The 26903-nt window shown below is 42.1% G+C and overlaps 1 protein-coding gene across 4 annotated transcripts in view; it reads left to right on the top strand.

Moving 5' to 3' along the window:
- The window catches only part of CARMIL3 (capping protein regulator and myosin 1 linker 3), a 150490-nt gene that overhangs the window by 90911 nt on the left and 32676 nt on the right, over positions 1-26903 (top strand). For all 4 annotated transcript variants that reach the window (XR_012244587.1, XM_073632554.1, XM_073632564.1 and 1 more), the window contains exons 17-20: positions 8678-8747; positions 12493-12574; positions 17055-17151; positions 18711-18765. Coding sequence is in view for 3 of the 4 variants with exons in the window: in XM_073632554.1 (XP_073488655.1) it covers positions 8678-8747; positions 12493-12574; positions 17055-17151; positions 18711-18765 (304 nt within the window). In the remaining variant the exon portion in view is untranslated. The remainder of the gene's footprint in view (positions 1-8677; positions 8748-12492; positions 12575-17054; positions 17152-18710; positions 18766-26903) is intronic.

Raw genomic sequence — 26903 nt, 5'->3', positions numbered from 1 at the left:
AAAGAGGAATCAGAGGTGAGCGCCCTGGAGCTCCGTGTTGCCCACCTGGAGAGGGAACACATAGCATTCCAGGAACATCTGGTGGGAGTACAGCTCCATGCGGAGGATTTAGAGAACCAGAGCCGCCGCAACAACTTACATATCCGGGGGTTACTTGAGGCGACTGGCCCTAAGAACTTACAAGCCACTGTTCTGGCAATCCTGCATAGGGTCTTGGACCCCCCCACCAGCCTGTAGTTCAATCGGGTGCACCGGGCGCTGGGACTTAAGCTGCCACAACACGACCGGCCACGGGACGTGATCTGCCATCTCCATCGATACGCCCAGAAGGACCTAATTCTCTGTGCTGCATGGTCTAAAGGCCAGATTGATTTCGATGGTGCTCAAATCTCCATCTACCCGGACAAATCTAGGGACACCCTGCAAAGGCGAGCCATGTTGAAATCCCTGCTGGAGCCGCTACGCCGAGCAGCACTGCCTTATTGCTGGGGATTTCCGCTTCAACTGACCGTCTGCAAGGTTAGTTCTTCCTTCACTCTGCGATGCCACTCGGATCTCCCAGACTTGTTTGCCTTCCTGGACATGGAGCCAATACCCCTTCCGGACTGGCTGAGCCCGCTGCCTACCGCGGACTCCCGCTCTGCACCTCGGGCCCCCAGACCGGGTCTACCCCGCCACTCCAACAGACGTAGGAGAGGAGACCAGATGCCAGCGCGGGTGCATGAGCCCAAAATGTGAGCCCTGGGAGCGACAACCCTAACTGACACCTGTCTTGGGCTGCACACGGCCATCCCGGCCCATGGCTCAGGGACTTTTTGTGCCTTCAACATAGTTAACTGTGCTGCGGGGGGGAGGTCCGGTAGCCCTACATCCAGTGACCCTGTGATCCTCCCTGCTCCCGCTGTGTGATCACTCCCACCCTCCCTCCCTGGATTCCATAGAGCACCCTCATCGTCCCGGTTATCTGGAGACTCCAAAGCCCATTTGTCACAGCACAAAACTAGAGGCAGTGCCTTGAAATATCCACAAGCCTCTCCAGTACTGGCCATCTCTCATTCCAGGTGTGGGGTGTTAACTGAGTTCTGGCTGGACTATCCTGCTCATGGCGGGGGGAGGGGGGTGGGTTGGGGCTGGTGAGACGCTTCAGGGGGTCTTGCTCTGCTTCGTATGCTTTCTGAGCCTAGCCAGTGGATGTGGTTGGTACTGGACTCTCAATGCACTATATGTACTGTTTTATGGGAGATGAATGCCAAGTTAGACTCACCCATCTTGTACAGGAAACCGGGTCTCCCTGTGCTGTGTGCATGGATCCTCCCTCCCACTAGGTTCTCCTAAGTCCCCTCCTTTCTGCCTTCCTGGCCTCCCCCTCCTTCTGACCCCCCTCCTTCTTCCGCCCCCCCTTCCCCTTCTCCCCCTCTCCCCTCCCCCCTCCCTTTCTTTCCCCTCCTTTTACGCTCTCCCACCCTCACCCTATCTTCCCTCCTTTCCCCCTTCTTCACCCCACCCCTCTTTCACCCCTCTTCTCTTCCCTCCCCCCTTTTTCTGGCCCCGCCAGGATCCCTACTCAAGAAAGCTAGAGAGCAACAGATTGTCAGTCTGTTGGACAAAATCCGATCCCTAGAGGCCGTCCATAAAAAATCACTAGCTTGCCGGCTGTTGCAGATCTGACAGCCTTTGCGGAACCAACTGCGCACCTTGGCTCTGTTCAGGGCGAAAGCTGTGATTGCTAAGTGTAGACGAACGTTCTATGAGCATAGCAACAAATGTGGAAAACTGTTGGTGTGGGCTCTGAGAGCCCAGCAAGCTCAAATGTTTATCCCGAACTCCTCAACGATACCCATAATAAGGTCCATGCTACAGAGGACATAGCAGACCAGTTTCAGAGGTATTATACCTCTTTATATAATCTTCCGCACCCAACGTCCGAAGGGGAGAAATCCTCTGAACAGAAGAACATACTGGATTACTTACAAAGATCGGGACTCCCCCTTCTCTCAGATGAGGAATTAACCGAACTAGAGAAACCCATCTCTGCAGACGAGGTGGCTCTGGCGATGGCACGAATGCAACTGGGAAAGACCCTGGGCCCAGATGGCTATTCCCTTCTATATTACAAGACCTTCGGGGAGCTTCTGACCCCACATTAGCTTTCTGCATATAATGCTGCGGGGGGAGGGGAGCACCCTCCCGGGATGACGCACTGCGTGCATACATTGCAGTGATCCCGAAGGAGGGTAAGGATCCCCTATTTTGCCAAAATTACCGGACGATTTCCCTTTTAAATGTGGATCTAAGCATATTCACCAAATTCTTTCCATACGGCTGATGGATCTGATTCCACAATTGATCCACTCCGACCAAGTGGGGTTTGTCCCCACGAAGGAGGTATGTGACAATACAACCAAGGCAATCAATCTGATTCATGCAGCACGGTCATGGAAGACCCCAATGTTGCTCCTGTCAATTGACGCCAAAAAAGCATTCGACAGGGTGAGTTGCCCCTTTCTGTTCGAGACTCTTAGATGCATAGGTCTGAGGGAACGAATGATGAACTGGGTCCAAGATATCTATTCTTGCCCATTGGCACGGGTTTAAGTTAATGGCCACCTTTCATCATCATTTCAAATAACGAATGGGACGAGACAGGGGTGCCCCCTGTCACCTCTGATATTTATCCTGACCCTCAAACCCTTTCTGAGACTCATCAGGGATAACCCGAACATCTCGGGCCTGCGATTGGATGCCACCCTCTCCCCAAAAATGGCGGCGTTTGCAGAGGACCTACTATTTTTTTTGACCAACCCCCTGGTGTCTATCCCAAACCTGCTCGCAGGACTGGACACATACGAGGAGTCGCTTTTCCTGCATCAATTATCAGAAATCGGAGGCGCTGGAGGTCGCCCTCCTTAGCTGCACTGATCCGGGTGGACATCCCCTTTAAATGGGCCTCGTCCCACATTAAGTATTTGGGTATCCTTCTGCCCAGTAGGGTGGAGGAGATCTTTCCCCTCAACTCCCCCCTTCTTGACAGCCATAAAAAAAGACCTTCAGGATTGGCAGCATGATTTGTTCTCCTGGTTTGGGTGTTGTGGCATAGTAAAAATGAACATCATGCCTCGGCTGCTGTATCACTTCCAGGCACTCCCTATACGGGTCCCTGCCTCTTTCCTCAGGATGGTGAACAGAGCTTTTGTCACATTTGTCTGGGCCCAAAAAACCCCCTGGCTGGCGCAAACCATCCTTCGACTTCCTAAGTTGAGGGGCGGTATCGCCCTGCCGGATGCAAACCTTTATCATATGGCGTGCCACCTAACCCATATTCTGGACTGGTGTCGGCACAGAACCTTAAAGCAATGGATACAAGTAGAGCACACCCTAACAGGGGTTCAATTGAAGTAGCTGCCCTGGTGCCAGAAGCCCTTGCCAAACCGGATATTGAATCATCCCATGGTGGGGGAAACATGGCAGATTACCCAGAAGGCCTTCCGCGACTTCTCGGTCACAGCGCTCCCTTCTCCACTCACTCCCATTGTTGGCAACCCGGCTTTCAATCCGGGACTCAATGTCCCTAGATTTCTTGAGTTAAAAAAGGTCGAAAGGTTACAGGTCTGACACTTTCTCATCAATGGCCAGTGGAAGAATAGGCAACAAATTATGAATGATCTGGCCCTGGCGGGCTCTCTTTTTGGCAAAAAATACAGCTAACTCATTTTATTGGCTCTCTGCCCTCCCTGGTGGCTTTCAGGTGGCAACTAACCTCCTTTGAATTGTTGAGCCTGGAGCAGTCCCCATTGAGACACGCTATTTCCCTGACCTATCAACTACTGATAGCTCAACCTCCGGACTTTAGACCTCCCTATATTGCCAAATGGGAGCCGGAGCTGGGAGTGCAATTTACAGAGAAACAAATCAATCGGCTCCTCCTTTTTTTCCCACAAAGCTTCTATCTGCGCCAGACATCAGGAGGCGGGATTTAACATACTGTCCCAGTGGTACTACACTCCAGGAAAAAATCCACAAGATGTTCCCTTTACTGGAGATGCGGGGAGGCGGTTGGATCGCTTCTTCACATCTTCTGGTCTTGTCGCATCATTCAACCCTTCTGGACAGAAGTGCATCGCATAGTTCAAAAATTCACTGACTGGAAGGTACCTGCAGTTCCGGAGTTCTTCATCCTGCATTATCAAGGAATTCCTAGTAAGGTTAATAGGAAATCCATATTGCCTCTCCTGCTTACAGTGGCGAAAAGCTGCATCCCCCTACTCTGGAAGCAGACACAGCCCCCGTCGATGGCCATCTGGCTGAAAAAAGTAGCGGAGATCAATGCAATGGGGAACTTGGTGGCCACGGAGAAAGGACTCAGCGAACAATTCTCATAAAAATGGTTTTATTGGGACGAATTTGCCTACTCTGAGGAATATGGGGAGCTGGTGGCTTAGTTCCCCCGAGGCTCCCAGAACCGAGATGGTGTGACTGGTCGGAGGTAAATCTCTTTCCCTCCCCCCCCTTTTTTTTCTCTCTCCCCTCCTTCTTTCCCTCTCTTCTCTTTTTCCTTTCTTTTCCTGTTGCTATTCTTTAATTACATCTCTAAGGTTGCTATGACCTTGGGGTCAGTTTGGTTTTGTTCTTTCTTCTATACACAAAACGGTGCTTGCCGTGCAATAATTGGTCATGCGGGATAAGGAACCTCTCTAGTCCTCTGTAGATAGGTGCTACTCCCTACAGATAGAAGACCTTCTTTATAATACTGTGATGTCTGTATCATTGATTATGTTTTGGTGGAGTTCATTGATACTTTTATGCATACCATTGGGGTTTTTTCTGTAATTCCGCAGGTTTGTCCTTCTTAAATAAAGAATTATAAAAAAAAAAGTATTACAGCTTATTCCTCTACCCCTAGACCTAATGCGCAGTTAACCTTTGTAGTGCAGGAGGGACCCACTGCCTTCACAATAAATAGATCAGTGCTGCAGCCTATTGCCTGCCATGCTAACTGTTTGCCATGGCACAGCATCACTTTTATGTTCCCCATGGTGCCCTGAGTCCTTTACACCCTTGTCTGGCACTATTCATGATCAGCACAAGGAGATAGGGAAAGGCAAAGAACACAAGGCAGGAAGGACCCATGATGTCGCTGCACACTTTCTGGTCTAAACAAAGTGCAAATGGTGGACTACACAGTATACTGATCAGATACTGATGTAGCACCCTGGTCCTAAAACAGGGCTACAGTTAAATTTAGCTATGCTGGGTGGTAGCTAGCCTGGCTAATTTGAAGTTTTTGTTGGATCAAATGGAGTTTCTCCTTATCCTGTTTCAGCTGTGGCTTCTCCCTTTTGTCAGTAGGTGGGACTGTTGCCTTTCACATTAGTATGATGAGCCACAGTGAATTCAGGTCATGGATAAACATACTTTTCCTTAGCCAATCAGACCAGCTGCTATGCATGCTGGGAGAAGGTATTTATTTGGAGAAAGTCAGGTTATGTAGGTCTTCTCCACCAAGGTGGCTGTCTGGGTGGGTGTGTGAGAAACAGCTCCTGGCTGCTAGGCCTGAAGCCTGAAGCCTATCCAGGAGTCCTCCTGGTTGCTAGGTCTGTTTGAGGCCTATCCAGGTGTTCAAGACTCCGCAGAGCCTGCTTAATACCTGGAAACAATGCTGAGAGGGATGGAGTTCTAGAGAAGTACCAGAGGTAACTCTTCATGAACCGGCGACCCATGAGGTGGCTGGGAGAGCTATAAGAGAGAACTCATCCAAGAGAATTCCATATGATGCTGTGAGTAAAGTTCAGTTACCATAGGGGACAGCCTATTCTACAAAGTACAGATGTGCTGGGTCGGCTTAAAGACTCTTTTTCTTCTACTGTCTGCCTAATCTCACCTTTTTGTCTAAGGAGTCTGCCTGTCTGCTGATTGTTGCTATTTTTGACTAAGGGTGTCCTGTGCCCCATCCCCACTCTCCCACATTTTTCTGTTTATGAGAAATAAACTTCTCTTTGTTCAAGCATAAAAGTGACTGGTGCCCATCTTTCTATCTTGTACATCACCCACTATGCCTAGTAACCTGCACCCTGAGGAGGAATGTCGGCCCTGCTTGTCTCTGGGGGTCACCACCAGGCCCACGGAAATATGGGGTAGGTGCTACACTGAGACAAGCACAATGTCAGCTGGATCCCAGCTCAAGATGACAGTTGTGCACTAACTCATGCATAATAAACTGGGGGGGGGGGGGTTGAGTTGGATGTCTGAGTTTGGCATCTTCAACCTGGGCACTAATTGACCTTGTCCTGGCACTGCTTCCTGGGTTCCTGGGCACGCCCAGGGAATAAAAAATTCCTAAACTTTCCTCCCTCAACAGATTAGAGAGGCCACACATGATGAGGCAGAGATAGCTGGACAAGTAATCTTCAGTCAAATGAGAGGCCCTCCATTGTCAGAACCAGCATGCAGGCAGCTGAGCCAGAGCCTAATAGAATGCAGATTCTCCAGTTGACCCAGCTACTGTATGAGACCTTCCCTGATTGCTCCCAGAGTACTCCAGTTCCACAGTTCCAGTGAGGTTACCCTTTGTCCCTGGATCCCTCCAACTGTCCACCTGTCGCCAGATCTACCCTGGACTTCACTCAGAAGGATGTTGTTTGAGGATAATCACAAGTAGCTTCTGTTCTGAAATGTTTTACTGAAGTAGTGATTCTCAGCTAGACTCCCTGTTGTTAAAGAGTCTTATAGAGACTATGCTATATAGCTACATGTTGCTCTGATGGAGTCACAGAGACATTGCTATGAAGAGTGCATGTGTGTGCAACTTTTAATAAAACCCTACGGTATTTTTGCCTACCTGTACCCGTTTAATAAATTGCAAATTACAGTTAAGCCTCATTCAGGGTGATTACATGTGTGCCCTGCACAAGGCCGTGTTTTGCTCGCACAGGGGGTGCAGAGATGTTGCATGCATCCCCGTGACGGAGTCTCCTTGTCATCGATTGGGACATACAGCTGCACAGAATAGCTGCTGTGTTTCAATATGACTTGCAGGTTCAAGTCCCTAAACTCACCCTGTGTGCATTCAGGGACCCACACCCACACAGATGTCATATTGGGACACAGCGGCTGTGTCCGTACAGTCGCATGTACCATATACTTGTATGCAAGTGACAGGTACACTATGACCTACATATATAGTATAGTGTTTCCTGCTGTAAAGGAAAAACGATGGGCACTGGGCAATTGTTCCCAACCTATCAATATAATAACATTTCTTAAAATGCAAGTATCCAAAAGTATTTTTTGGTAATTGTTTCTATCTCAAGCTCTGTTGAATTATCATAAGAATTTAGCTTCTTAATAACTATGATGTTTTAAAAGGCACAGCAATGAGGTATAAACTTATTATGGTACAACATGTCCAGGCAATAGCAGCATTAATCGGATAGTGTATGGCATGCAAAACTGAATCAGCTTTGCAACTGATTAGATAGTAGTTCAGGCGTTTGGTGTTCTGCCACAGGCAAAACTAATATATTTGTTCATTTATGGCTGCTATTGTGTTTTTTTTTCCTGGCATCTATAGACAGTCTGACTTTTTGCTAAAAACAACCTATTCAGCATCTAAAACGAAAAACTAAAAGTGTCTTTAGCCACACCTTTGACAAAAAGCAAGAACAATAAGGGGCTCAGTTATAACACAGCGGTATGGCTTTGCCACAGCGGCCATATCGCTGCTTAATAAAATTTAAAAAGGGCACATTTATAAAGCCCTGTGCTCCACAAATTTGCTTAGTGCTTTAATCACGTTACTGCTCTGAAGCAGGCAAAGCTCCATTTATTTTTATGAATGAGGAAAAAATGTTAAGGGGAGAGAAGAGGCCTGGCAGATGATCTGTCAGTCATGGAGTGTGCTCTGCAATGTTATATTCTCTATACCCTAGCCTACATTTTATGAATTATTTGTAAAAATCAGGCGCAATGTTGTGTAAAGACTTAAGTGTCTAGCAGATTGCAATTTCCGACATGGTGCTGTCTACTGTTCACCACAGTATGCTATAGGAGTTAGATGATTATCCAAAAAAATAAAAAAATCCAGAATTGCAACTGAACTGCAAGAATGTTATATATTTATTAATGTACCAGAGCTTACCTTATGCACACCACATATCCTGTTTATCCACTATGATCCTTGAAAGATCTGACATAATTTATTCTGCCATCTGGCAATTGTGTTGCATTGAATTTTAATCAGCACAGCTAGTGCAATGTCCGGTTCTCATGCTAGTCAGATTCTTTATACCCCTTCTCCATGTCCACAGAGACAATCACAGGTGGGAGTACAGCGCTTATTCACGCCACTCTGCTTGTTGAAAGCGTCAGAATGCATGTACCTTAAGACCTTATATACACACACTTTGATGTGTTCTGTTGCATCTTTTATATGCCTAGATTAACAGTGATGTTTAGGATGGATGTTCCATGTGCCCTGGGATGCAAAAACATATTAATGTGGTTAAGCCCTGAAGAGAGACAGAAAATTCAAATATTGTTTGTACATGATACTGCGCTTGCAGAGATTTAAAATGTTTTCATATATGCAAGTAGGCATAACACTGTAGAAGTCTTTAGTGACTTGAATGAAGGCTACATTAAGCAGTATGCTGATATAATTAACTTAGTGTTTCTCTTCCAGGGCCATGTTGCAGGGTTTATGTTCTAACACTCACCTCCAGGATGTTCACCTTGACTTAAGCAGCTGCGAGGTAAGATTTAGCTAGGTGACTGTAAAGAGCATTTTGCAATTTTATGTGAATTTGAATGGCCAATGTTAAGATTTTTTTCAAACATTTTTCTTCTTTCTTTTTTCTTCTGCATGTGATCATTTTTAGAAATCTGGGTTATACTGCTGCCTTCAGGAGGTTTGGGCACTGGCAAACAAAAACATTGTCAGACTTAGTTTAACCCTGTCTTCAACTGCTGTGCCTCAGTTTGGTTTTTGTTAGCTTCCTAGGAGGTTGGAAGCCTCTTCTTCGGCTATGGTGAAATAAAATCGAACTATATTTTTAGAAGCCTTTTTATTCTTATATATATTTTTTTCTCTTCAGTCAAGTTTCTTTTTACACAGCCATTTTTTTTCTTTGTTGACTACAAAAACCCTACTTGCATAGCAGCTATACAATTGGCAAGCTCTCAGCAATAGCTTTGGAGGCCATACCAGGACCCAACTGGACCGAAATCTTGCAGAGCCATCCTGGAATGTGACATTTGAGCACTGGGCTCTGAACTGTGGCACTTTTTAGAATTTTGAGTACTGTGTTAGATAACTGCAGAGCACTCATTCTCGAAAATCCAGAGCCATGGCACAGCCTCTGGTGTGACCCAGTCTCTGAAGATTTGTGTAGCGAATAGGCCTCTGGATGTGTCAAAGTTAGCCTGTAATGTGACCTTCGGGCACTGGGCTCTGCATTGCGGCGCTTTAAATACCTTTGTATACTGGGTTAGTTAGCTGCAGAGCACTCTCTAGTTTCAGAGCTGTGACACGTTTAAGACTGAAGGAGGTAAGCACTGATGTCAGCAGATTCTTTCCCATTCACTTCTTAGGGGTTTGCGGGATTGTTAGAAACTTAACTTCATGTACTCCCCCTTCCTATACTGTCTCACAGTTCTTTTTCAAATTTCCTTCTCAATTCGAGAATATGATATTTGGGCAAGGCACTAAGCTGGAGGGTGAGCATTATCCCTTTCCCCTTATCCTGGGAGGATTCTCCTAAAGCAGGGGTCTCCAAACTATGGCCCTCTAGTTGTTCAGGAACTACAATTCCCATCATGCCTAGTCATGTCTGTGAATGTCAGAGTTTTACAATGCCTCATGGGACGTGTAGTTCCACAACAGCTGGAGGGATGTAGGATGGAGATCCCTGTCCTAAAGGATATATCATCCTATCTAATCCCTGAGTTTGATTTTATGGAATAGACAGCCTTGTAAGTTATCAGGGGATCCCTCAGTTGGTTATTCCATAAGCACAAAACAGACAAAAATCCACAATCTTCTGTCTGTTGCTATGGGCAACGGTAGCATGAACTAGTAGGTGTTTCCAGAACAAGCCCCCATTTGTAGCGCTTAAACCGAAGGACTGCTGGAAATAACCCAGGTCTCCCCTACCTGTTCAGAAGGTGTCCAGCCCAGACACCAGTTCCAAGCACACTGACAAACAAAAGGCTCCATTCAGGGGATGTGTTTTTTAGATGTATTTCAGTAAATGAACAAGGAGAGAGGGATGAGGGTACAGAATACTTCAAGAATGCCAGCAAGTACAGGAGGACAGATTCACAAGCACAAATCTATTAGCAGCAGTCTTTGCTGGAGGTAGAGAGGATAGTCAGCTAATCTGAGAGTCTGTATAAGCAGTTCAAGTCCTTGCAGCAAACTCTGGCATTCAAATCCCAAAGCACATGCATACCAAGAGTCCTAGGCAAAGGTCCTAATCACAATATCCAAGGACAACTGTCACCAACTAGCTTCCATGCAACACTCTTCAATAATATAGGGGTCCTTCCCTATCCTAGCTCCCTAAGGTAGTGTCCTCCAGCAAAGCACATGCTGAGGCCCAGCAACAGCTCTTCGGTACATCGGCTGCCTTCCAGGGGGAGTAGCCCCAGAAGAAAAAAAAAAAACGTGCGGAACAAGCCAAACATTTATCTTGACCCTCCTACTCTATTTTTGGAAGCTTCTTCCAGAGGCAGATAAGAGAAATCAACCACCAAGCTTAGGGAAACCTGGCCAGACCTAGAAAATAGATTGATGCTCCTCTGAGTACAGCAGAGCCAAAAAATATTTCGTCTGACTAGGGCATTGAGCTACACTTCTCTTCATCTATTAGGATAATATTCCTAGTACCAGTACTGGGATTTCTACACCCAACTCATCTACAGAGGAGTTGGGCTAAGTTTAATGATTTTTAGAAACAGATATTTAATCATTGGTCAGGTACATTTTCAGTATAGTTACTACACCTCTAAACATCTATGGGTGTTGGTTGGAAGGACTCCTCCCCATCATTTTGGTTGGGATGTCTTTATACTCCAGCATACTTTATGTTACATCCTCACCCCTGCCTACCCTTTTTTATTGGTGTTGTTGATCACCAAAAGCTTCCTTTAGATTTTAGATTTAAGAGGCTTCTCACATCCTTCTAATAAACCTTGCTTTCCCTAATGTCAAAGGTTGAGGATATTCATTTTGTTGACCACCTTACCTGTTGGTCTAGATTTTTTTCTCCCATTCAGTTAGCTTGTTCCACCTATTTTCATTATGGTGAACGATTGGTCATACTCTGCATTGGTAATTGAGGCTAATATTTTGCCGTTTGCCCTCAGTAGTATCTACCTGTCCTGAACTGGATCACCTGGTTGAGCCACCTTCTTCATATTTGATTGGCCCTTTTTTATCCAACCTTCTTTCAGATGCTGATCTGTTGAGATTCCCTGGTAGTATGATCTCCATACTTATTGGATATCTCAGTGGCTATCACTCACCCCTCAGCTAAACTGCTGTTGGACGTCCCCAATGTCTAAGAAATACTGCATTTCCGTGTCCCTCAGTGGATGATAAAGAAAACAAGATTTTTTACCTAAAGTCTATTAAGGGAGGCAGGTCCCCTCAGCATTTTTGTCCTCTTGAAGTTCTTGCTTACAAAAATGAGACATGACATGTGGAGGTGGGGTTATACAGGAGATGGCTTAAACTGGTTGCAAAGGCAGAAGGTTTTTTATCTTAATGCATGTGCAGCAGCCCCCCTCAGCCCCCCTAATACTAACCTGAGCCCCAATTCAATCCAACGATGTACATGTGTGCCTTGGCCATCCAGGCCTGAGACATAGCAGGGGCCCCATCGGCTACTGTCAAAGTCAGTAAGCCAACGAGGAGAGGGAGGGGGCAGGGTTGAACTGCAGCACCTTGTCTGAATGGACACACGGAGCTGCAGCTTGACTCAGTTGCCCCCCAATAGCAAGCTGCTTGCTGTGGGGGCACTAAGCAGGAGGGATGGGCCAGGAGCACCGAAGAGGGACCCGAGAAGAGGAGGATTTGGGCTGCTTTGTGCAAAATCGCTACACAGAGCAGGTAAGTATAACATGTTTGTTATTTTTAAACACAAAAAAAGGAGAATTTACAATCACTTTAATGTTTTTTGTTTGCCAGTGTCCCAACCTCTTGAAGGTGGCATTATAACACAAATGTGTAAGATTTACTACATTGCTGTAGTAATTCTTACACATTTGTGTATTTAGAGTAAAATGCAAATGCTATACACAGAGCCTTCTTCAGCTTACATGAATATTTAGATTTGGACGTAAAATTGTAAAATGTGTTGCCATTCTCATTTTAAGCATAACAATTTCTAAATAAATATTTGGCATCATAATTTTTCATGAGCTGTATTGTTTTAATTTACTTTATGACTATTTGAAAACCAACCAACTTATGCCAGTGCTTCCATATGGTTTCAGTTACGTGCTGCAGGTGCTCAGATATTACAGGACCATTTTCCTCCCATTAGCAGTGTTGGAAGCCTGAATATATCTGATAATGGTAAGAAGTGTTTTGCTTTAATAACCTATTTGTTTCTGCTGTCTGTGCTATATATACAGTACTGTACATTTCTCTTCTCTTTCCCACTGGGCCCTATTTTACTCTGACCCCTCCATTCTCCTCCTTTTTCTTTGGAAACTTTTCATTGTGCTATTCTACACTTTCCACACCTTAAGGCCTTTAAACTCCCTTATAGCTAAGCTTGTGACGCATGCAAAAAAATCTGGGTTTAATATATTATTTTTACTGACCAACTATTTTTTTGCTCCCCAGTCATAAGGTTCAGAAGACTTGTTGTACAAGTAACCTCCTGAATTGTCTCTTAAACAGTATACATTTACCAAAAAACAACAAAAAAACTTACTAAAAATGCTCATGTGGCAGTACTATGATGTACGGAATTCACCTTTAATAGTACTGTATATGACAGTTTGATTACCTAAATATGTAATAGATCTGTGAAAAGATCATTTTTGATTGAAATCAATGTGCATCTCTCTGACTTCTGCCTTATGTTCATGGGTGGTGTTTCTAATTTTTATTTTTGAATAAGAATTTATTCAGTGCAGGGTCATCATTTCTACTATACCTTGTTTATGCTGTAAATGTGCATTTGTTGCTCTAGATTTTTTATGTATCGGTGTTATCTACTCTTGGTTATAACATCATTCACCGTAGCTCCAAAAGTGCAATGTAAATAATGGTACTACCTATTCTACTGATATCTACTGTATGTATTTTTTTCTGCTCCATTATTTTATTCCCATGTAACTGTGCCCCCGTGGGGTTGCTGCGTGCACTAGCATCCACACATTTCACCCTGCTGGTCAGACATCCATTTTGGCATACTTTCCCAGATAATGAACCGTCTCTTGCTTGTTTTTGTTGTTTTTATTAGGGGATTAAACTTGGATGGGGAAAAGGGAGATGGAATGCCCAGATAATGAATACTTCTCAAAGAAATTAATGTTGGTTGAGTCTAGATTTGACAGTCTCTTCCTCTGCACATCTCCTCCAGCACACTACTTGAGATCACTTGCTTCACTTCACTGTCCAAATCTAGGTTCCTGTCTCCATTAGCACATGGCTAGGCCTCACTCTGAATAAGTCTTAACGTTTTCCTAATAGCCCGTTACAGGCAGGGGTCTGCAGACCCCTTTGTGATAGCAACCATTTTAGTATATAGGAATGTGCTTACTGACACTTGGTGGACTAGTGATCCCAGCACGTCCAATACAAATCCTGCCAACCCTCGTGGCTCCAACGACTTGACTCCAAAACAACACCACAGTCTCTCCCTCTGGCTCCACATCCAACTCCTGGCATGTCTTTCCCAGAGCTTCACATTGTTCTTCTCACTCACCGACCCCGGCATGGATCCCCCCTGAATGATTTGCCTGGCAGTGCTTCCAATTGTCCTCTTTCCTGCTTCTGTTCCAGGACGGATTAACTAAAAAAGGAAATTCCCCTAACTGGATTTTTCCGGCACTTGCACAAGAAATTGTATAGATTGTGATCTCATATAAGAGTAAAAACAGTATTTTTATTTAAAGATTATAAAAACAAGACATTCCAAGCAACGGAAACATATATAATACATATAATTCAAAAACAGTACTGATTATGTTCAACTAGACAATGATATTCCTACAGTCGGGGCTTTTTAGGCCCATTAATTGTATTCCACTGCACGGTGGTATTTAAACGATGGAAACTCTTTGCCAGCCCAACGCGTTTCGGGATATATTAAAATTCAGTCCTTCTTCAGGGGCTTAATTGGAAAGAGGAATTCATCTGAATTAATTAAGAAAGTGTAATAGGTAAGTTACCATGCATCTTTTTGTGTCAATATCTAACTGTATAGATTGATCAATTGATCACCTACCTGTGATGTTGACGTTGCTTGTTTTAGAACCAATGGTAAAAAGGGAGAACGGAAGTATTTGAAAATATGATGACAGATGGTTATAATTTTTATATATATGAAGTGCTGTTCTCTGGATAGTTCATCAATATGTTTCAATCCCTCAAATTGTGGATATGTAAAGTTAACCTTACACCTACCCTGTCCGTCCTGGATGCGTGCTGGCCGCAGCGGTACACTGGAGCAAAAACAGGGAAGAAGGCAAACCTATGGATAGAATTTAAATATAGATTCTCTTTTAAAAATAAATACTTATTCAAAGTAGCTGATTGTGAGAAAAAACCAGCAACCATTTTAGTATATAGGAATGTGCTTACTGACACTTGGTGGACTACTGATCCCAGCACGTCCAATGCAAATCCTGCCAACCCTCGTGGCTCCAACGACTTGACTCCAAAACAACACCACAGTCTCTCCCTCTGGCTCCACATCCAACTCCTGGCATGTCTTTCCCAGAGCTTCACATTGTTCTTCTCACTCACCGACCCCGGCATGGATCCCCCCTGAATGATTTGCCTGGCAGTGCTTCCAACTGTCCTCTTTCCTGCTTCTGTTCCAGGACGGACACCTCTCAATAACTTTGTAATAAGAGGCTCCCTCCCAGCTCACGAGCTCCAGGCCTGAGGTACACCCCCCTCCCCCAGAAAGGGGGTTCCCTCAGACCACGACAGTCTAACACTCCATCATTCAGTTCTTCCACCCGACAACTCCTCCCACAGCAGGCTGACCAATGATATATATAGGAGGCCTGCCAATCCTAGTTGGGGATTGGTCAGGTCTCCCACATACACCCCATGTCACTCCAGCTCTCTGCCCTGCCTCTTTTCCAGAACCTTCTGAAAACCAGAGGAGGCGCCCAAGAGCTGAAGCACATGTCAGTCACCTGCTGCTACACTAAACCACTCCCTTGCCCCCACATCAAAACAAAATGCCTATCTCACAGCATAGGCGGACATTTCAAGTCTCCCGCAAGGTGCGGGAGACTCCCGCATTTCTTCGGCGGCTCCCTCACACCCGCAAACGCCTCCCGATCTCCCAGGAATGATCGGTGTGGCAGGGAACAGCTGTGAAGAATGACTCTGTCCCCGCAGACATCTCTGCAAACAGCTTCCGCTCCTAGCATCCCCATCAACACTAAACAATCTGTCCTTGTAATTGTGGCTCCGGCTGGCGGCCATTTTGTGGTGGACCAAATTGCATTCATTTTAATGGGAGAATACTCAAACGCTAGAGAACAAAGGACAAACGTTCTTCTTGTGTTGAGTCTCCGGTCTCAGGCCAGGCGCCACCATTTTCCGAAGAAAAACACCTCCTTACAGCATAGGACAAAAATGTATATATATATATATATATATATATATATATATATATATATACATACACATACACACACACATACACACTGTTTGTTTATTTGTTATTTTTTTTTACTTTATTTCAGAGCAGAGCAGTACACCCTTCACATTTTTGTAAATATTTTATTATATCTTTTCATGTGACAACATGTTGTCGTCATGGAGGAGCGGAAGAGGACTCCAGTGGCAGCCTTTGAAGCTCTGGTAAACTCCATGCCCAAGAGGGTTAAGGCAGTGTTGGAAAATAATGATGGCCACACAAAATATTGACTCTTTGGGTCCCATTTGGACATTTTCACTTGGGGGTGTACTCACTTTTGTTGCCAGCGGTTTAGACATTAATGGCTGTGTGTTGAATTATTTTGAAGGGACAGCAAATTTACACTGTTATACAAGCTGTACACTCACTACTTTACATTGTAGCAAAGTATCATCAGTGTTGTTACATGAAAAGATAGAATAAAATATTTACAAAAATGTCAGGGGTATACTCACTTTTGTGAGATACTGTGTATATATATATATATATATATATATATATATATATATATATATATATATATAAAATCTGCTTCGAAGTAAAAAAATTAACAAGTGTATAGGCTGACATCTCACCAAAGCCCCCCAAAAATTATAAAAAAAATTCTAAAAAAATTCTAAAAAATTAAAAAGTGTAAAAAATAAAAATAAAAAACTACTGACACCCCTCTCCCCTGCCCTACCAACACTGTCCACTGCCCTACCCCCCTACCCCCAAAAAGCATTGTGAAAAAAAATTAAGAAACCATTTACTGTAAATTGTAAAAAAAATCAATTATTAAAAATAAAAAAACTACTGACACCGTCCACTGCCACATACCACCCACCCCCTTCCCCAGAAGCACTGTGGAAAAATATTAAAATATTAAAAAGGTGGTTTAAAAAATATTTTGCCGGGGGGTGGGGGGGATTAAAGCGCCACCTCCCTGAAATTAGTTTTTGCAGGTTGGGATGTCTGCATAGGCCTGCCTAAATTTACCTGCGCTGACAGTACACAACAAACCCACTACTCTTGCACCTACCTACCTAAGGTAGAGGGTGCTACACCCATATGAATATTTCCATATAGATATTAATATTCTTTTTCTTTTTTTTTTCTTTTTGGGTGCAGTTTTTCACTTTTAAAATAATCTCTGTGATTTTTTTTTTAAATTTCTGTCAGGCTTGGATTCTCATTTGCTTTCACTTGTCCCAGCTCTGGGCAGAAGTAGACACCTTAAGCATCTCTCCATGGGCAAAAATTTCTCAGTTAAGTCACGGTAAGGGTGTTTTCTCTTTTGAAAAATGGCATTTGATTTATTTTCTATCTTATGTTAATTTTTATTATTATTGTGTTACTATACCGTAGTGCTGCCCCCCAACACTAAAAGAAATCAAGAAAAATAATTGTGGTGGCCAGTAACAGTTAGATTTATAGAACAAGCACAGGGAATAAACTATGGAATCACTCAATTCTGAGGAAAAAATTATGGAATCATGAAAAACAAACAAAATAACACTCCAACACATCACTAATACTTTGTTGCACCACCTCTAGCTTTTATAACTGCTTGCAGTCTCTGAGGCATTGACTTAATGACTGATAAACAGTACTCTTCATCAATCTGGCTCCAGCCTTCTCTGATTGCTGTTGCCAATTCATCTTTGCAGGTTGGAGCCTTGTCATGGACCATTTTCTTTAACTTCCACCACAGATTTTCAATTAGATTGAGATCCGGACTGTTTGCAGGCCATGACATTGATCTTATGTGTCTTTCTTCAAGGATTTTTTTCACAGTTTTTGCTCTATGGCAAGATGCATTATCATCTTGATAAATGATTTCATCATCCCCAAACATCCTTTCAATAGATGGGATAAGAAAAGTGTCCAAAATTTCAATGTAAACCTGTGCATTTATTGAAGATTTAATGACAGCCATCTCCCCAGTGCCTTTACCTGACATGCAGCCCCATATCATAATTGACTGTGGAAATTTGCATGTTTTCTTCAGACAGTCGTCTGCATAAATCTCATTGGAACGGCACCAAACAAAAGTTCCAGCATCATCACCTTGCCCAATGCAGATTGGAGATTCATCACTGAATATGACTTTCATCCAATCATCCACAGTCCACGATTGCCTTTCCTTAGCCCATTGTAACCTTGTTCTTTTGTGTTTAGGTGTTAGAGATGGCTTTCTTTTAGCTTTTCTGTATGTAAATCCCATTTCCTTTAGGCGGTTTCTTACAGTTCGGTCACAGATGTTGACTCCAGTTTCCTCTCCTTTGTTCCTCATTTGTTTTGTTGTACATTTTCTGTTTTCAAGGCATATTGCTTTAATTTTTTTGTCTTGACGCTTTGATGTCTTCCTTGGTCTACCAGTATGCTTGCCTTTAACCACCTTCCCATGTTTTTTGTATTTGGTCCATGTTTTAGACACAGCCGACTGTGAACAACCAACATCTTGTGCAACACTGCGTGATGATTTACCCTCTTTACCTACATACTAACAAGCAGATTTAATCTGATGCAGGTGTTAGTGTTTGTAATGAAAATTTACAGGGTGATTCCATAATTTTTTCCTCAGAGTTGAGTGATTCCATAATTTATTCCATGTGCTCTGCTTAAAGAAGGGAAATTCCTTCCATCTATCAATCTAAACTGGGCCTCAGTGGAAGAGCAGATAAGATAGAAAATAAGGAATGAAGAATGCATGTTCTTCACATTTCAAAACCATTTTATTGGAGAGGTTATTACAGGTGTTTAGACATGAATGTATTGAATTGTATTTAATGCTTTATTGCTCATGCTCATTCTTCTTTAAAATTTTTCACTTAGAGTGCTTGAAGAGGTTCTGCAGAGGATTGTAAATGTTCTTCAGGATGAAGACTGTGTAAGTGTTTCTGAGATATATCCACAACTGGAAAAAAAATAATGTTAAAGCATAGACTATAATTGTTCTCATGATACAGACATGTTGCCATCGGAGAGACTTCCATACACTTGTCATGAAGTAACGGTATATATAATAGTATATGTTTAACATGGACAGAGACAATAAATGGCAGACTGATGATTTCCTAGTTTTTCCTAGTTTGATTAAAAGAATGTTTTCATTGCCGTTGGTGTCATTGTTGCAGATTTTTTTCCACTGTCTGTCGTGGTGTCAACATTGTCACAAGAACATACTATAAAGTAAGAGAAAATCCCCCAGCGAGGCCTTAGGGCGCAGTAGGTTCCACCTTTTCTCCATAGTATTATATAAAAAAAAAATTGACTGGAGATATACTTTAAAGTAGTACTATGGCCTCCCATTAAATAATTGTTATAGCACCTAAAGCAATACCCAATAACCCAAAACAAAAAATATATATTGCAGCCTACCAATCATTAGATTTGGTGGTTGCATTGGATTTCTTTTTAAGGTTTTTTTACCCTCTATTTCCACCAAGTGATCTGGCCAGTAACACACCTCCTGTATTAGAGTGTCCCCGCTCTGGATGAAGGAGCTCAGGGGCATTTTTGCACAGAAGCACTGTCAGTCTGGGGGAAGGGGAGTGTTAGATTGACTAACATATTTAGATACATTAAACAATTTGAAGCCAAATTCCAGCTAACACTTTATAAGTAGTCACAACAACATTTTTTTTCTCCTTTTGGGATAAAGGTTTTACATGATAAATAAATCTAACTAAATCTAACACTGTCAGTGTTAAATGGTTTGTCTCATCCATCTAGTTGCTACATCTGCAGGAGAGCTTGTACTTTTGAAAAACAACAGACTTACTGGCCAAGTCATTAAGTGAAAATAAAGGAAAGAACGCCTAAAAAGGAAAACTAATGCAGCCATCACATCTAAGAAATGTTAAGTTCCAATAATACTGCTTTTTACCGCTTCCCACTCAGCCACTGTTCATATAAGGCCAGGCAGAACACACCTTATTCTAGGAGGATGTACTTGTATGTCCCCCCGCTCATGCGCCCTTGGGAGCACTCAGCAGCATGATCTGTGATCGGGGTACAGGGTCAATATCATTACCTAGACTCCATAAATGCACCTTAATTGCTGATGACTTGTTGTTTATTACAGAACCGTTATTAACTTTGTCTAACTTACTTAAACTTTTATCAGAGTTTGGTGCTATATCCAGTTTGAGGATGAACAATACCAAATCTGAAGCTCTAAACATTAACCTTGATGGCCCAACATTGGTGTCTATTAAGGCTTCTTTCCCATTCCAATCATGCACCCATGCACTTCCTTACCTGGGAATACAACTTACCTCTGACTTTTCCTTACTGTTTCAGGTGAATTATGGCCCCCTCTACACTTAATTAGAAACTGAACTGCACATGAAGCACACTCACACCCATACCTGGATGGGTAGGATAGCCACGATAAAAAATGGACCGCTCTCCCTAGAGTACTATATTACTTTTCCCCACTCCTAATATTGGTGCGATCCTCTTACATGAACAAACTTCAGTCACTGTTTTTAAAATTTATTTAGGGCTCTAGTGAATGCTGGGTAACCCGCTCGACTATGTATACCTCCAAATCCTGTGGGGGCTTGGGAGTCCCTTACCTCCAAAGATATAACAGGGCTGCACAACTAATTCCTCATTTAAAATTTTTCCACCAATTATAGACTAGATTGGAGTAGGCTCGAAGCTCTGGCGGGCCCCCCTCATCTTATAGACCTCTTCTTTAGGCTCCCACCCAAAGTTTGTCAGGCAATTCTGTGCCCCACATTATCACATTCCCTCCGCTTTTGGGACATGGCTTGCAAGCTTTATTCCCTTTAATCTCCTCATATACCTGTAGCCTCTCTCTGTAATAATAAGCTGTTTCACTGGGTCAAACCCTCCAGAACCTTCAGTGGTGGCCTAACAAAGGCTTTTACAGGATTGCATGAGAAGAGATAGTCTGCAACTCTTTGCTTGCTCTTTAAAATCTACAGAATTTATTGGTTGTCCATAAAAGACACAGTGTCAGACCCCAAATGTAAACACGTTTCAACCTTGATCACTAGGATTGCGCACTTTCTTGATCAAAAAGGGTTTAGGCCCATTGAGCATTTTACCCAAACTCTAGAAATGCCTCCCCACAATACATTCCACTTCTGCCAAATAACTCAAATAAAAGGGGGCATTTCTGAAATGTTTTCCCTCTTTTCCAATCCCATGCGTAAACTCATGGGATTGGGGTTGCGGAACTGGGGATGGAAATTGAGGAGAAGGACTGGGTTCAGTGGTCGATTATGGCACATAAGGGGATTCTTAATACAACGCTAGTCGAAGCTAACTACAAAGTGCTTTCCCACTGTACATAGTTCAATCGAAACTTGCAAAAATGTTCCCCGCCAAATCTCCCCTGTGCTTTAGAGGCTGTAAACAGGAAGGCACCATGTACCATGTCTGGTGGTCTTGTCTGAAGGTCCAATGTTATTAGAACAGAATCTTTAACTTTATATACTGAGTCACAGGCCTCCCGGAAGAGACCCTCAGACAACTTCGCACCTTAACTTTCTTTTTTTTCCTAGCGGCTAGGGTGACTATTGCCAGAGTGTGGAAAACCCCTACAATCAATTATGCAGCCACTAAACAAAAAAAAATCTTGGATTATGCTTCAGAAAAAATTAGACAGCATCCTTTGCACCAAACAGGCCAGATTTGAGAGGGTTTGGATCCCCTGGATTAATTACCTCCATTTGCCATCCTATGGTGGGCTTTGTTGGGGCAGGCGGTGGTTGGATCGAGTGGGTCCAGTCTTCCCTTCTTTTTCCTTCCACTACTCTTTTTTCTTTTTCTTTCTCCTCTTTCTTTCTTTTTCCGTACTCTCCTCCTCTGATGTAAGCTGAATACAATACCTTGAATGCACTCTCTTTTATATAGCTATTATAGATTTGATATCTCCATTTTTAGAAAATGGAGTCCGATTCCAGGAAGCATTTGTTAATATCTTGCCTTAGAAACGGTTGTGGGCCCTATACCGATGTACTTCTAAGTTAGGGGTTGGCAAACACTTTTGACTCTGATTGCTCACTTTCTGTATAGATTATTAGTTTACATTTTTGAAGTAAAGAGACTGCAACCGGCAGATAACATTACAGTGGTCAATCTGGTTGTATTTCACAGATAACTCCTGCCCAGTATGTGCTTACTATTTGTATGTAGCCTCGTCCAGATGTACTTATTACCATGACATCAGAGATTGTATTATGAAACTGCTGTTCTTGAATTTGTTTCTATGTTTTCCAAAAAAAATTTTTTCAATAAAAAATGATTGAACCAGAGAAAAGGTGGAAGTGTCTGTGACTATTACCCTTGTCACTGCTGATTCACTGGCCTGCCCAAAATTTCCTGAAATAACAAATAAGTCTGTTGCCGAATTTACATAATTTATTAACTCCTTCATGCCAACTGTACGCAAATATGCGGCCTCACTGGACGGGTCTTTTTTCTGTGGGACCGCATAGTTGCGCATCTCCCTTTGTTCTAACGATCAGGAGCCGGAAAGGCCGATTTCAGGTCACCTGTTTGCTGTGATAGCCTCTGATTGGCTATCACAGTGATCAGTCACTGTGAAGCCCACCCCCATGTCTACTGCCCTGTTGTATCTTTCTCTGTCCTTGCAGAGATAAAAAAAAAGTGTGTTTAGAAAATATAATAGTAATTAAAAAATACATTAAAAAAAACCTAAATCAAGGTTTTATCAAGGTCAGCCCCAGGGTGTTTGGGTCAGGATCAAAGGCCAAGGTCAGGGTTAGTATTTTTTGGCCAGGATTTTTTTTTAAACAAATTAGTATCAGTGTCAGTGTCTGTGTGTTTTAGGTGGGATAAAAAAAAAAGCAAATTGCGCACAATTGTTTATGGGCTGTACTACGGGTACAAACAACAACACATATGTGGTATCACTGCAATTGTTAGGAGCAGGAGAATTTATTTTATGTTGTTCTTTGGTGGTAGGTTATGGTAGTAGCAAGAAATATACAGTTACATTTAAAAAAAAAATTGTTTTTTACTATTTTTGGCCAGTTTTCCTTAGGTAATAAAAAAAAAAATCAGGAGATATCCATTACCATTAGCCACCAAATTAAAGTCCAATTTGTCCTGAAAAAATAAGGTATAATCCACCTGAATGAACAAAGTAGTTGTGATGATATTATGTACAGTTTTAATAACACATGTCAAAGTTGCAAAATTGGGCTGAGGCATTAAGATTTGTTATATCCTTAGGTGCGAAGGGGGTAATATATTATATTATTTGAAGAGTAATGCGTACTTAACATTAATAATTATGTTTGTGAAGGGGTTAAATCACTGTCACTTGGCTAAACAGCTTGATCTGCATTTAAATGAGATAAATAAAGGCAGGTAGAATAAAAAATATTTAATATACTAAATACTATCATTACATGTAGTAACAATTATCAGAATACAACATTTTTGCTATAGTGGTTCACTGTCAAATAAAATATTATATTGAAGATTATGACAAAATGATTACAATCTAGGGAACACACTGCAGCATTGCACACTGTAAAAGCAATATGTTTGCTTATAAAATATGCTGTGTATTGCAGGCTATTGCAATGAATGTGTGATCCATGTATTGCCAGAGGCTTGCATAAAGAGTCTCTTGCAGAGCTTCTCAAATAAAAATGACTGTGTGATTCATCACTCTTTGATTGGAAGTGAAGTGACACATGTAATTCTGAAGGAGGAGGTGCTGATGTTTTCCCCTTCAACTGTGTTATGTAGTTTCCTGGGGTGAGCTCTACCACTGAGTGAGATGCTATGTTATGCTTCTGTATTACTATTTATGCATCCCCTAGGGAGAAAACAATTCATGCTGTTTGTATATTTCTTCCTGTAGAGCAATGTTATGGAGGATAGCTAGATTTACAGCGCTGTATAATTACCATATCTGGTTAGTAAATAAGCTGTTTGTGATTTTTATTTTATTTATTAATATTAAAGGTCATCTCCAACCACCAGTAAAATCTTTCAGTGCATATCTTTGTACATTATCAGTTTATAATTATTCCCCAACTCCAGCCAACCCTTATTAAGTTTCGCACAGAGTAACAACAGGTTAAAAAGTTTGCCATGATCTTAATGCAGAACTTGCTTCATTTCCCCAATGTCTGACCATGACACATTGGGGTTTATTTACTGAAGCTGGAGAGTGCAAAATCAGGCTCACATCTGCATAGAAACCAATAAGCTTCTAACCTCAGCTTGTTCAGTTAAGCTTTGGCAATAAAACCTGGAAGTTGATTGGCCTGATTTTGCACTCTCCAGCTTTGTAAATAAACCCCATTCGGTATTACCAAGAAAGGAACTAAGAGGAAATAGCCTCAGTGAGGACATGGACAACTAGTGTTCCTCCAGAGGTTTCTAGAGGTTCCTTGTGTTATTGCTGATTAGCCTCCTATTCGATGGTGTCTGCATAGTTCAGGGTTCAACACCACTTTGCAGAGCCAACTGCGTGATACCAATTACGTTTTTTCACCTACCTGTAAGGGTGGCATTCTAACCATCACTGTAAGGGCAGCATTCTTCCCACCGACAACCAATATAAGAAGCATCGTTCCTACTGACACCAATGAATTGCTTTAGCAGGAGTTCCTTAGGACATGATGATTATTTCAAGGGTTCCTACGGGGTAAACAAGTTGAGAAAGGCTGCTCTAGAGAAATACTAATTTAGTAGCAATCAAATTGAGGTTTCCAAACAATGCTTACATAAATTTTATCAAGATGTTATCACTAATTGCTATTGCTGTCTTCATAGTTACTATGTAGCTCTACTGATATGGGCTCCTACACTTCTGGGCCCTATAGCAGTCACGATATAAACATATTAACAAAATAGACAGCTACAAATCATTCCTCAAAAAATATATTAGATAACATTTTAATTATTATATAATTATATGTATCAATATTAGGCTAGTTTCACACTCGTACAACCTGCATTCTGCATGTAAGTAGTCCATTTATTTCACTAGGCTTGTCCTACCCACAGAAACGCAGAGAAAGAAGTCCCTGACTCTTCCTTTAAATCACACTGCATAAGGCACATGAGATTTAGTGCACGTGAAAACATGCTGTGTTTGCCGATGCATGGGGGTGCCATTAAGAATTAATGGCACCCCTGCTTGTCTGTGAAAAAGCAGCGCAGTTTGTCTGTGGGTCGAGAATGCATGTGATTTTGTGAGCATTCCTGATCCGAACCTAGCCTTATATAAAATTTCCAAGATACCTGATGAATATGGATTATTTTAAATGCTGGCCATATATATTACAGTTTTATTGTTGGTCAAAAAAACTAAACAATTGTGGGTTCTCATAATATAAAATGTATTTAAACATTTTGAAGGTTATATAAAATAGTGATTGGACAAGTGCAGACAACATGATAAACGTAGGCAAAGCTCCAAATATCAAGCACTGCTTGCAATTCCTTTCAATTTTGTGGCTATTTTTTAACCACATAAGTCTATCAACAAGCCTTTCAAGCAAATGGGGTATTTTTAGAGTTGCCGTTTGGAAGGATGAAGAAACTGAACTACCATATGGACCCATGTTAAAATCCGGCTAATCGTCATTAATGGGAATATACATTTTTATCCTTGGGCTTTTTAAAGTATTTATTAATACATCTACACTAAACTGAATAAAATATAAAATGAACAAATTATATAAAAAGTGATGCTATTGCTATCACCCAAATAACGTGTTTAAAATTTGTCTAACTGGTACATGATTTTTTTAGAACCCAGTTGATATTAATAGTATAAACTGATACATTATTAGATTACAAAAGGAATACAGTATGTTTTGGGCCTAATGTACCAGTATCCGCTGGAAATGCTGAGACACTTCTTTGAGGGCAAAATACTTGCTTTCACACACATCTATGCCCATGCTTATGTTTGTCTAAGCACATCCATATACTAAACAATCTAAGGGATGCAATTAACAAATATTTAAAGTGAAGAAAATCACCCACTGAGCAATCTCTATTATAAGGATTAAATAGAACTACAGTATGTCAAAAGCATTTTGTGGAATATCTAAAATATATATTTAACAGAAGCAAATCATTTCGCAAAATATGTAGAGAATCACGTTTTGGACCTACATCTCCAGAGGCTCCACTACTTTGTGGGGTTCCCACTGTTTAGTCTGTATCATCTTGCTATTGTATGCAACCAATCTTTTATATATTGCTTGTATTAATGTGTATCAAGTTTGTTTTCTATAATAAAATATATATTCTTTATATCTAATTGTCCATTCCCTGGGTACCGAGATAGTCCATTAACAATCCCTCTGTCATGGGGCATTGTTTGGAGTAGTTCCTGACATCCCCTATACCTTCATCACTATAAGCATAAGGATGATGGTACCCGCCCCTACCTTTATCTACTTATTCAGATTGAGGCACTTCCTTTCAAAATATATAATGACCTTATTTTGGGAATAAAAATCAATTTTACCATATATAAAGCTAATAAAAATTAGCATCTCCTGTGGAGCAGTGCCAGTTACACTCTATGCCAGGGATATGCAATTAACGGACCTCCAGCTGTTGCAAAACTACAAGTCCTATTATCCCTCTGCCTCTGCGTTTCATGCTTGTGGCTGTTAGAGTCTTGCTATGCCTTATGGGACTTGTAGTTCTGCAACAGCTGGAGGTCCGCTAATTGCATATCCCTGCTCTATGCCATGCACATGGGCTGATAAGAAAATCACTGATGGATGGAGAGAGCATAGTGACCATAATAATGCCCTTAATTGTCCAATCAGCAAGCTGTAGGGAGGGAAATGACACCACTCTATTCCTTAGCGCTAATAGAAAAAAGCAGCATCACCCTCCTAGCTGTATTGTCTAGTGGAGGTGTATTAAATGTCAAATGTCATTTGTTAGATAAAACATTTCACATAAGTTCATTTCAACTGTGCATTTAGCTGCTTGCCTTGAGTCCAACTTTAATTTATTTTTTTTGCTATGCAGCAC

The sequence above is a fragment of the Aquarana catesbeiana genome, linkage group LG01, assembly GCF_042186555.1.
Source record: "Aquarana catesbeiana isolate 2022-GZ linkage group LG01, ASM4218655v1, whole genome shotgun sequence".
NCBI lineage: Eukaryota > Metazoa > Chordata > Amphibia > Anura > Ranidae > Aquarana > Aquarana catesbeiana.
This window is presented reverse-complemented; position numbering and strand designations above follow the sequence as displayed.